We start from the raw sequence: 12684 nt of genomic DNA, 5'->3' as shown, positions 1-12684 counted from the left end.
CGCTCTGTCTGTCTGTCTCTCTCGCTCTGTCTGTCTGTCTCTCGCTCGCTCTGTCTGTCTGTCTCTCGCTCGCTCTGTCTGTCTGTCTCTCGCTCGCTCTGTCTGTCTGTCTCTCGCTCGCTCTGTCTGTCTCTCGCTTGCTCTCTGGCTCTTTTTCGCTCGCTCTCTGGCTCTTTTTTGCTCGCTCTCTGGCTCTTTTTCGCTCCCTCTCTGGCTCTTTTTCGCTCGCTCTTTGGCTCTTTTTCGCTTGCTCGCTCGCTCTCTGGCTCTTTTTCGCTTGCTCGCTCGCTCTCTGGCTCTTTTTCGCTTGCTCGCTCTCTGGCTCGCTCTCTGGCTCGCTCGCTCTCTCGCTCGCACTCTGGCTCTCGCTCGCTCTCTGGCTCTCGCTCGCACTCTGGCTCGCTCGCTCTCTGGCTCTCGCACTCTGGCTCACTCGCTCTCTGGCTCTCGCTCTCACTCTGGCTCGCTCGCTCTCTGGCTCTCGCTCGCACGCTGGCTCTCTCGCGCTCGCTGGCTCTCTTGCGCTCGCTGGCTCACTCTCTGGCTCTCTGGCTCTCTCTGGCTCTCTCTCTGGCTCTCTCTCTGGCTCTCTGGCTCTCCTTTTCCATGGTCCCAGTGCTGTGTTCCTGGTGAGGCACAGGGAGACCCGGCAGCGTTTTGCCATGAAGAAGATCAACCGGCAGAATCTGATGCTGAGGAACCAGATCCAGCAGGTGTTTGTGGAGCGGGACATCCTGACCTTTGCTGAGAACCCCTTTGTGGTCTCCATGTTCTGCTCCTTCGAAACGAGACGCCACCTCTGCATGGTCATGGAGTATGTAGAAGGTAGGTTCTTACTTAAGATATACAGTTTAAAAAGTATTCAGACCCCTTCCCTTTTCCACATTTTGTTACGTTACAGCCTTATTCTAAAATATATAAAATATTTTTTCTCCCTCATCAATCTACACACAGTAACCCATAATGACAAAGCGAAAACAGCTTTTTAGAAATGTTTTCAAATGTATATAAAAATGAAATACCTTATTTACATAAGTATTCAGACCCTTTGCTATGAGGCTCAAAATTGAGCTCAGGTGCATCAAGTCGCAGTAGCACATAAATCAAAGTAGGCTCTCATGCGTGTTGCTGTCAGCCTTTTCCAGTCTATTGGCTATCTTCCTCAGGTGGGGACTGTGCCAACCTGTTGAAGAACATTGGCCCACTGCCAGTGGACATGACCCGGATGTACTTTGCGGAGACGGTCTTGGCACTGGAGTACCTCCACAACTACGGCATCGTACACAGAGACCTCAAACCTGACAAGTCAGTGTGAAACCTAACTACCGCACAGAAGGCTGGTGGCACCTTAATTGTGGAGGAGGGGCTTGTGGTAATGTCTGGAGTGCAATAGGTGGAATGGTATCAAATACATCAAACACGGTTTCTATGTGTTTGACACCATTCCATTCACTCCTTTCCAGCCATTATTATGAGCCGTTCTCCCCTCAGCAGCCTTCAAATCAAATCAAAATTTGTCACGCTCGCCAAATACAACAGGTGTAGTAGACCTTACAGTGAAATGCTTACTTACAGGCTTACACCAATAGTGCGGAGAGAAAAAAGTATGTGTGTGGCCTACCGCTACAGAGTTGATTATTTTTCAGTACTAAGCCTATATATTATTTCAAAGTGGCCATTTGAAGAGGAGCGGCTGGTTATAGGTGTATATACAGCGTATTCCATACATTCTGGACGTTCTTTGCACAAAGGCTTTTTCGCCATTGTTCACTGTCCAGCTTTCTGTTTGTTCGACGGTCAATTATTTTGAATGTATTTTTCTTCCGGCGTAGTTTACTGATCACGTCCATGGGCCACATCAAGCTGACTGACTTTGGCCTGTCCAAGATCGGCCTGATGAACATGACCACCAACCTGTATGAGGGACACATTGAGAAGGACACAAGGGAGTTTATAGACAAACAGGTGAGCTCTCAATCTCTCTCTGTTCTATCTCTCTCTGTCCTCTCTCTCCATCTCTCTCTCTGTCCTCTTTCTCCATTTCTCTCTCTGTCCTCTCTCTCTCCGTTCTCTCTCTCTCTCCATCTCTCTCCCTCTCTCCATCTCTCTCTCTGTCCTCTTTCTCCTTTTCTCTCTCTGTCCTCTCTCTCCGTTCTCTCTCTCTCTCTCCCTCTCTCCATCGCTCTCTGTTCTCTTTCTCTCCATCTCTCTCTCTGTGTGTTCTTTCTTTCCATCTCTCTCTCGCGCTCTCTCTCTGTTCTTTCTCTCCATCTCTCTCTCTGTTCTTTCTCTCCATCTCTCTCTCCATCTCTCTCTCTGTTCTTTCTCTCCATCTCTCTCTGTTCTTTCTCTCCATCTCTCTCTCTGTTATTTCTCTCCATCTCTCTGTGTTCTTTCTCTCCATCTCTCTCTGTTCTCTTTCTCTCCATTTCTCTCTCTCTCTCTGTGTTCTTTCTCCATCTCTCTCTCTGTCCTCGTTCTCTCCATTTTTGTTTATTTTTTTTTCACTCACTGTTGTTTCTTATTCTCTCTCCTTGGTCAGATTTTTTCCATCTCTCTCTCTCTCTCTCTCTCTCTATCTTTGTCTCTATTTGTCTCTCTCGCTTATACCTTCTCATTCTGTTTGCCTACCTGCCCTATACTCATTTTATCATCCAATGTCCATTCTTAAATCCTCCCTTCTTCTGGTTCTCTGTCCCAGGTGTGTGGTACTCCAGAGTACATCGCCCCAGAGGTGATCCTGAGGCAGGGCTATGGGAAGCCGGTGGACTGGTGGGCTATGGGCATCATCCTCTATGAGTTCCTGGTGGGCTGCGTGCCTTTCTTCGGGGACACGCCCGAACAGCTCTTCGGACAAGTGGTCAATGGTGACAGTCATCTCATTAATAGGTTATGTTAGCCTGGTTAAATTAGACTAAATGCTATGTTTATTATTGTTTTAATCATTGACTTTGGTTTATCCAGGCTTGGGTAACGTGGCTCTGACTGGTCAAATCGATCCAGTAAATATGCACTACAGAGTTAGAAAAGCTAGAGGGTGCAACTCTTATATTTGGCAATTGATTGCCACTTTTGCATGGTGCTCGCTGTCTTTTTGACCCAAGCACCCACTCTACCTTGTCTGACTTTGTGATAGGCACACAGTCCCAGGTGTCTTTCAATCATCTAGTCACCAATGTCAAGAAGAACGTCTAGTCACCAATGTCAAGAAGAATGTCTAGTCACCAATGTCAAGAAGAATGTCTAGTCACCAATGTCAAGAAGAATGTCTTGTCAAGAAGAATGTCTAGTCACCAATGTCAAGAAGAATGTCTAGTCACCAATGTCAAGAAGAATGTCTAGTCACCAATGTCAAGAAGAATGTCTAGTCACCAATGTCAAGAAGAATGTCTAGTCACCAATGTCAAGAAGAATGTCTAGTCACCAATGTCAAGAAGAACGTCTAGTCACCAATGTCAAGAAGAATGTCTAGTCACCAATGTCAAGAAGAACGTCTCGTCACCAATGTCACAATTCACAACTACTACTACTACACAACTGTTTGAATTATTGCCAAATGTTTCATGTTGTATTGTGTGTAATTGAGATGAAATTGTATTCCAAAACGTGTTTATTTCACAGATGACATTATCTGGCCTAAGGGGGAGGATACCCTGCCTGCTGATGCCCAGGACCTGATCACCAGGCTGCTGAGACAAAGCCCCCTAGACCGCCTCGGGACTGGTGGGTGTCTTCTTTATTGCCTTTATAAAAATACATGTATTTATTTTGGGTATGATGTCAGTACAGTATTATGTTAGGACACTTTAGAAGTATCTGATTGAACAAGTCACTTCTTGGATAACTTATTCAAAAGTCTAAAAAAAAGTATCACAACATAGTTCTATTTAGGGACATGACCAATATCATTTCCACAGATCAATAAATACACACAGTACAATTTTACATTTTTAACTAGGCAAGTCAGTTAAGAACAAATTCTTATTTACAATGACGGCCTAGCCCGGCCAAACCCGGACAACGCTGGGCCAATTGTGCGCCGCCCTATGGGACTCCCAATCACGGCCGGATGTGATTCAGCCTGGATTCAAACCAGGGTCTGTAGTGTCTCCTACTAACACTGAGATGTAGTGCCTTAGATCGCTGCGCCACTCAGGAGCCCCTTCAGATTACTGAAACGGTTCAATGTCATAATAGTTGTTTTAATCACCAAGTTGGTTTGATGAGATTAACCAAATATGCACAACCTAAAGCAATGTGGGTTTGACTACACTGAGTGTACAAAACATTAAGAACACCTGCTCTATTCATAACATAGTCTGACCAGGTGAATCCAGGTGAAGGCTATGATCCTTTACTGATGTCACTTGTTAAATCCACTTCAGTGAAGTGCCTTTAAACAAGGTATAGTAGTAGGTGCCAAGTGCAGCGTTGCTGTGTTTTTCACGCTCAACGGTTTCCCATGTGTATTAAGAGTGGTCCACCATCCAAAGGACATCCAGCCAACTTGACACAACTGTGGGAGGCATTAGAGACAACATGGGCCAGCATCCCTGTGGAACGCTTTTGACACCTTGTAGAGTCCATGCCCTGAGGAATTGAGGCTGTTCTGAGGGCAAAAGGGGAGGGGGTGCAACTCAATATTAGGAAGGTGTTCCTAATGTTTAGTATATTCAGTTGATCATATTGATGAATAGTTTGATCAAATCAATGATACAATCATGCATCCCCATGTTACTCCCAGGGGGAACACCAGAGGTCAAGATGCACATGTTCTTTGTGGGTCTGGACTGGAACGGACTGCTACGACAGAAAGCTGAGTTTATCCCTCAACTGGAGACTGAGGACGACACCAGTTACTTTGACAGTAGGTGGCGAGCTTTACCACTCTCATTGGGAGTATTTTAAATGTGTTTGTGTACTGAAGTTATAAGTTGGTCCTAACCTCAGATCTAGGGTCAGAATTCCTTACCCGCCAGCCCAATCTTAATCATATGGGGTGATAAAATATCTGACCCAGGGTCAGGGGTTAGGGCCAATTTAACCTAATCTGTGTAGTATGCTGCTGCTTCTTTCTTGACTTGTATTTAGGGTATATTACTGTTACCTTTTCATAGTTTAAACTACTGGAATATTATGGTATTTTCATAACATTATAAAATATGTAAATTTAAGATTTTAAACAATAAAATATGATGATTTTAAAATAGAAAAACTAAACTGTAAAACAGTACCCTAAATATAATCCATAAATTTAGTGAATATTGTTTGTGTTTAATATGAGAGTTTCAGCATTTAAATATCCTTTATATTTATTTTACCATGTCAATATGTCTTTGTTGTAAATATTTTGGTGCCAAACTGGTGGCAGATTGAGAAGTTAATTGAGAATGTAATTTTTTATTTTAGGCTATTTTCTCTTGAACCATAGGGTGTATCACCTTGAAACTCATGGACGATATGGACACAGATTAAGATTTTTATTTTATATGAATACATTTTTAAAGTATAAATGACCAAAGTTACCATGGATTGCCATAGAGTACCTGTTAATTACCAAAGTTACAAAAGATTCTGGTAACTTTTGTAAATTACCGGTAGTTTTGCAACCCTACTTGTACTAATGTGTGTCTCTGTTGTTCTTCAGCCCGGTCTGAGCGGTACAGCCACCTGGATTCGGAAGAAGATGATGATGATGATGAGACCTGTGATGAAGATACGTCCCTGGAGCTCAAGCAGTTCTCCTCCGTGGCACATCGCTTTAGCAAGGTGGGAAATGATGCAACATGTATTCATATCGTTAAGACGTATTCTCTTCAGTTTATTAGGTACACCCATCTAGTACTGGGTCGTCCCTGTTGCCTCCAGAACAGCCTAAGTTTTTCGGGGCATGGTGTTCAACCGTTGCTCAATTGGTATCAACGGACTGAACATGTGCCAGGATAACATTCCCCACACCATCACCACCAGCCTGTACTGTTGACACCAGGCAGGATGGACTCCTGCTGCTTACGCAAAATCCTGACTCTGCCATAAGCATGACGCAACAGGAACTGGCTATTTTTTTCCACTCCTTAATTGTCCAGTGTTGGTGATCGTGTGCCTACTGGAGCCGCTTCTTCTTGTTTATAGCTGATAGGAGGGTAGCTCTCCAGGAACAGGGTTGGAGTGTGAACCTACAGGATGGTAGCTCTCCAGGAACAGGGTTGGAGTGAATATCTATAGGACTGTAGCTCTCCAGTAACAGGGTTGGAGTGTGAACCTACAGGAGGGTAGCTCTCCAGGAACAGGGTTGGAGTGAATATCTATAGGACTGTAGCTCTCCAGTAACAGGGTTGGAGTGTGAACCTACAGGATGGTAGCTCTCCAGGAACAGGGTTGGAGTGAATATCTATAGGACTGTAGCTCTCCAGTAACAGGGTTGGAGTGTGAACCTACAGGATGGTAGCTCTCCAGGAACAGGGTTGGAGTGAATATCTATAGGACTGTAGCTCTCCAGTAACAGGGTTGGAGTGTGAACCTACAGGAGGGTAGCTCTCCAGGAACAGGGTTGGAGTGAATATCTATAGGACTGTAGCTCTCCAGTAACAGGGTTGGAGTGTGAACCTACAGGATGGTAGCTCTCCAGGAACAGGGTTGGAGTGAATATCTATAGGACTGTAGCTCTCCAGTAACAGGGTTGGAGTGTGAACCTACAGGAGGGTAGCTCTCCAGGAACAGGGTTGGAGTGAATATCTATAGGACTGTAGCTCTCCAGTAACAGGGTTGGAGTGTGAACCTACAGGATGGTAGCTCTCCAGTAACAGGGTTGGAGTGTGAACCTACAGGAGGGTAGCTCTCCAGGAACAGGGTTGGAGTGAATATCTATAGGACTGTAGCTCTCCAGTAACAGGGTTGGAGTGTGAACCTACAGGACGGTAGCTCTCCAGGAACAGGGTTGGAGTGAATATCTATAGGACTGTAGCTCTCCAGTAACAGGGTTGGAGTGTGAACCTACAGGATGGTAGCTCTCCAGGAACAGGGTTGGAGAGCGCTGCTCTTCACTGTACATTGGTTGTTTTGTCAAATAAAGTGAAATTAGGCTAACTATAATAATTTTAGCAACCAGGATATGCAGGAGGGATTTCTGCATATTGCACCCTTAAAAGCATGCTTGTCATTTCACTGAGCTTTTTTGTGACCTTTTCTCGGACCCCTGACTTCTTTGTGGCCCCCAGGTGTACAGCAGCACGGAGCACCTGTCCACGTCAATGCCATCCAATCAGAGCCTGTCGTCGTCAGACCGCAGTCACAGTGAGGAGAAGGAGGAGAGGTGGGAGGGGAAGGGTGTCCTCTCCCCAGGAGAGGGACACAAACATGTGGCCAGTGGGGACCGGAGGACGGAGGGCCACAGAGGAAGGTGAGCGATAGAAAAGGGGCCTCAGACTACACTATGTTTGGTGTGTAGTTGTGAGACAAGTTTAGCTCTAGCTAAAACATCGTCAGAATTCTGCTACATTTGCCTTTTATACACCTAGAAAAGAGGGTTCCAAAAGGGTTCTTTGGCTGTCCCCATAGGATAATATTTTTTTGGTTCCAGGTAGAACCCTTTTGGGTTCCATATAGAACCTTCTGTGGAAAGGATTCTAAATGGAACCCAAAAGGGTTATCCTATGGGGACAGCCAAAGAACCCTTTTAGGTTCTAGATAAGCACCTTTTTTTCTAACAGTGTGTGGTTATAAGGGAGAAATCACACTAAAGTCCATCTATTGAATACATATACACATTTCAGTTAAATATGAGTTAGTGGGTAGAAAGTGTCGTTATTGAATCCCTTGTAACATAACCAGATCACAACTACCCTATCTTTAAGTGTGCCCTGTCCTGTCCTTGTTAACTTCATTCTGTTCTCATCCTGTCCTCTAGCCTGCGTCCCAGGGCCGCCTCCAGTTCGTCCCAGTCAGAGAGGAGTGCCAGTCCGCTGGTGATGAACAGCACCCAGAGCCTGGACACCATGCCACGCTTCGCCATCGCAGCTGAGGAAGAGGGTGAGTTTAGATTGTACTGGTTCACACACACAATTGTGTTTAGGCCTATACACACAGACACACTGTCATTTTGTGTATATATATACACACAGGCTATTTGTACTGGGCTTATTTTACTAAAAGAGAAGAATGCCCACACTCTAGCGTGCACTGTTAGGCATTCACTTACCCCCCCCACCCCTCTCTCTCTTTCTATCTCCCTCCTCTCTCAGACGGGGTAGTGTCCAACTTGCGGCGTATCCGTCTCCGTAGTAACAGCACAGGCACGCGGCCCTCCTACAGGCGTGGGGCGTCCCGCCGCATCGGGCACCAGCTGGACACCCCCGAGAAGCCCAAACCCCCAGCAGCCTGCAAGGTCCCCAAGTCAGCTTCCATCTCAGGCCTGTCCCTCATCATCACCCCAGGTAAATTAAACCACCAGAGCTAGCTAGCTTGTACCAGTATACTCAGACGTTAAGAGAGGTCAAGTCTCAAACAGTACCGTATTCCTGGTAACATACATTTCTGTGGATTGCTTTTGGCCAGAGCTGTGGCTAAAAGTTGCCGTTTATATGGGCCAAGCATTTGAGATGCAGCCACTGACTCTATTCAGAGGTTAGCATAATGCTAACAACAACAACACCACTGTATTGTGTATGTAGCCTACAATGCCCTGTAACCTATATGATTGATATGCTTGTACTGACTTTGTTAAATTCCCCAAGAAATTCCTCAATCCTAACGTGTTCTCTCTCCTTACACCCAGACACCACGGACGGTCTCTCCAGCAGCCCCAAGTCATCGCTGTCCCTATCCTCCAACCCCTCGTCCCGGGACTCGTCCCCCAGCCGGGGAGACCTGTCCCTCAGCATCACCAGCCTGCGCCCCCCCGTGGTCATCCACAGCTCTGGGAAGAGGTTCGGCTTCGCCCTGCGTGCCATCCGCGTCTACATGGGGGACTTGGACGTCTACACCGTGCACCACATGGTTTGGGTAAGTGTTCTTGCCACAGAATTAAATAGATCACTAGACAACATAACTCCAGGATGGCCATCTTGATCAGGGACATTTTTATGGAACAGGCCACTCAAGTATGTATCTCTATGGTTCCTAGTACTGCTGCAGTATTGGGACTTAGTTTTACTGTCTGGTTGAACTATCTGTGTGGTTTGGTATTGGTTTGTGGTGTTTAGTTATTTCATTATGTGTAATATTTGTTTCTAACAACACTTGTTCTTTCAAATACCAAATATCTGGCTGGTTTTAATCCACTTATATTATTGTTAGCTCGCGTCCCAGTCTGTTACGTTTCTTCTTTAGCTAATATATTATTTAGTCTTGTTTTACATTTTGTTTCTGATAGCATCGATACATGCCGAAGCAGTCAGGGCTACATTCTGGTTGGTTATTCTTCATGTGTTCCTGTAGTGTGTGGAGGAGGGCACTCCGGCCCACGAGGCGGGCCTGAGGGCTGGTGACCTCATCACCCACGTGAACGGGGAGTCGGTTCAGGGGCTGGTGCACACTGAGGTGGTGGAGCTGCTTCTCAAGGTGAGACCCACTGGAAGAGGGCCATCACGCTTTCCTGATACTCCTTCCTCTCTTTGTTTGGTCTCTGTCTCTCTCTCTGTCTCTATCTCTCTCTCTGTCTCTCTCTCTGTCTCTCTCTCTGTCTCTCTCCGGAGACGTTTCAGCACAAGGCCTTTCTCAAGACCAGTCTCCCTAAAAAGAAACCCCAAGAAATTCCTCAGTCCTTATATTGTCCCTGTCCAGATTAACAACACTGCAGTCGTCCCTGTCGTCCAACCTCTGTGACAGGTGGCCATATTAGACCCTGTTACTTTCACCTGTGCAATCCTGTTACAAATCACTGATCACCGTTCTATAAGCAGGAAATATATATTCCATATGCAATCTCTATCCTACATAGAACATTTGGTGCCCAGTAAACCAATCGCCGTTCTATTCCCAGAGTGGCAGCAAGGTGACGCTGCAAACCACGGCCCTGGAGAACACCTCCATCAAGGTGGGCCCAGCCAGGAAGACCAGCTACAAGAGCAAGATGGCCCGACGCAGCAAGAAGAGCAAGAGGAAAGACGGCCAGGACGGGTAAGAGCAGAACATTACAGGGCTCTCCATTTATATGAGGAACAGTTACTCCAGTCACCGCTACTGTAGCACCTGCAATCTGGGTGTCATGGCAGATAAGACAAAAAGCTCTCCTCTATTGGGTGCCATTTGTAAGAAATATTAATTCTGTGCCACAGAATGCAAACATTGCCATGTTTTGCGTTCACATAATCAAATATCAGAGTATTATAAAAATGATCTAATACTCAATCGGCCTAATAACCGATTGCTGAAACCCTGTATACCCACAACCTTTACATTGAATCTCATTTCTCTCCTGTAGTAGACGACGTAGCATCTGGAAGAAGCTGTCCAAGCACACTCCTCCTCCCATGCAGAGCAGTCGCAGTTTCTCCTCCGGCTTCCAACATTCAGTCTCCTCCAGTGACAGCCTGTCTGGCTCCCCCACCCAGAGCCTCTCGCCTGGACCCTCCACACCCTGCCGCTCCCCCGCCCCCGACCAGTCTGGAGGTGAGTTGCTAGCTAGCCTCTTTATTGGATCGAAACTGGGCTACCATTTTGTGCCGTGCATAATTTTGTGTTGGTAAGTGGGCATTTGACAATGTTTCAACCCTTGTGGTAGACCAAGTAAATTTGTATTTGACGAAACGTGTGTTATGCCAAAGCTTTGGATTTAATGGCATACAGTACCAGTCAAAAGTTTGGACTCAACTACTCATTCAAGGGTTTTTCTTTATTTTTACTATTTTCTACATTGTAGAATAATAGTGAAGACATCAAAACTATAACAAATCAAAATATATTTTATATTTGCGATTCTTCAAGGCAGCCATCCTTTGTCTGGATGACAGCTTTGCACACTCTTGGCATTCTCTCAACCAGCTTTGAGGTAGTCACCTGGAATGTATTTAAATTAACAGATTGTGCCTTGTTAAAAGTTAATTTGTGGATTAGAGCCATTCAGTTAGGACTGGTATAAAGAAGATGGGCTTATTTGGTGAAAGACCAAGTCCATTTTATGGCAAGAACAGCTCAAATAAGCAAAGCGAAACGACCGTCCATCATTACTTTAAGACATGAAGATCAGTCGATCTGGAACATTTCAAGAACTTTGAAAGTTTTGTCAAGTGCAGTCGTAAAAACAATCAAGCGCTATGAAGAAACTGGCTCTCATGAGGACCGCAACAGGAAAGGAAGACCCAGAGTTACCTCTGCTGCAGAGGAAAAGTTCATTAGAGTTACCAGCCTCAGAAATTGCAGCCCAAATAAATGCTTCACAGAGTTCAAGTAACAGACACATCTCAACATTAACTGTTCAAAGGAGATTGCGTGAATCAGGCCTTCATGGTTGAACTGCTGCAAAGAAACCACTACTAAAGGACACTAATAAGAAGAAGAGACTTGCTTGGGCCAAGAAACACGAGCTATGGACATTAGACCGATGGAAATACCTTTGGTCATATGAGTCCAAATATGAGATTTTTGGTTCCAACCGCCGTGTCTTTGTGAGACGCAGAGTAGGATGATCTCTGCAAGTGTGGTTCCCACTGTGAAGCATGGAGGAGGTGTCTGGCTTGTGCTTAGTGGGACTATCATTTGTTTTTCAACAGGACAATGACCCAACACACCTCCAGGCTGTGTAAGGACAATTTGACCAAGAAGTGAGAGTGAATGGAGTACTGCATCAGGTGACCTGGCCTCCACAATCACCTGACCTCAACCCAATTGAGATGTTTTGGGATGAGTTGGACTGCAGCGTGAAGGAAAAGCAGCCACCAAGTAGGGCTGGACGGGATACTGTATTTTACTATATACCGGTATTTATGCACGGACCAGTTTGGGATTTTACTTGACCTTCTATAACGGTATTTGAATATTTGGTTTGTTAAATGTGATACCCCGTGTATAACGTCAATTTTTATTGTTTACTGCGCTACTTGAGTCATCCCTCTCTGCTCTCTCTCGCTTTCCACACAGACCTAGTCCCACCCCCTGTCACTCAAGGAGCGCATTTGTTGTTGTTTGACCACGAGACACTTTCATTCAGTCTGCATGGTCAATGCAGCACATGCAACAATGTTGATGACAACGATGTTGTTTCCACTTTGAAATTAATATAAATCCACAAGTGTTATATAATTACAATATTCGTTTGTGTTTCTTACATCTGCAAACAGCTAGTTTGTATTTTCTTTGCAAATTAATCTAAATCGTTGTAACGACCCTGGATTTATAAGCGCATCGTGTTATACATCGTGTTAGCCACTAATGCTAATCGCTGAGTCAGAGCAAACGTAGCTAGCTACAGCCTCATACCAATAGGGGTGGAGGCAACAGTATCTTCTAAATAAAAGAGGAATAGGCGAAGCATGAATATGTTGGCTATATGAATAAAGATTTAATGTAGCCAAAGATTATAGGGTCCCCTAGGAAACACTGAACATCACTTTGGTTCCTACCCTGTTACAATAACTCATCCATGGCATTTTCATTCGTTGTCATGTCAGACAACACTATTCAAAGTGCCCATTATTATATTTATATTCTAACTATATAATTATAATAAACAATCTATTTCCATGATTC

General features: G+C 45.1%; 1 protein-coding gene across 2 annotated transcripts in view; it reads left to right on the top strand.

The window, feature by feature from the left end:
• mast3a (microtubule associated serine/threonine kinase 3a) overlaps positions 1–12684 on the top strand; it is a 65114-nt gene that overhangs the window by 45253 nt on the left and 7177 nt on the right. For both annotated transcript variants that reach the window (XM_021589814.3, XM_021589813.3), the window contains 14 exons: positions 617–825; positions 1167–1305; positions 1833–1965; positions 2702–2867; positions 3622–3723; positions 4745–4867; positions 5648–5769; positions 7218–7399; positions 7907–8028; positions 8241–8432; positions 8774–9000; positions 9436–9558; positions 9980–10116; positions 10421–10608. In XM_021589814.3, coding sequence (XP_021445489.3) covers positions 617–825; positions 1167–1305; positions 1833–1965; positions 2702–2867; positions 3622–3723; positions 4745–4867; positions 5648–5769; positions 7218–7399; positions 7907–8028; positions 8241–8432; positions 8774–9000; positions 9436–9558; positions 9980–10116; positions 10421–10608 — 2165 coding nt within the window. The remainder of the gene's footprint in view (positions 1–616; positions 826–1166; positions 1306–1832; positions 1966–2701; positions 2868–3621; positions 3724–4744; positions 4868–5647; positions 5770–7217; positions 7400–7906; positions 8029–8240; positions 8433–8773; positions 9001–9435; positions 9559–9979; positions 10117–10420; positions 10609–12684) is intronic.

The sequence above is a fragment of the Oncorhynchus mykiss genome, chromosome 28, assembly GCF_057628025.1.
Source record: "Oncorhynchus mykiss isolate SJ-2025 chromosome 28, ASM5762802v1, whole genome shotgun sequence".
NCBI lineage: Eukaryota > Metazoa > Chordata > Actinopteri > Salmoniformes > Salmonidae > Oncorhynchus > Oncorhynchus mykiss.
This window is presented reverse-complemented; position numbering and strand designations above follow the sequence as displayed.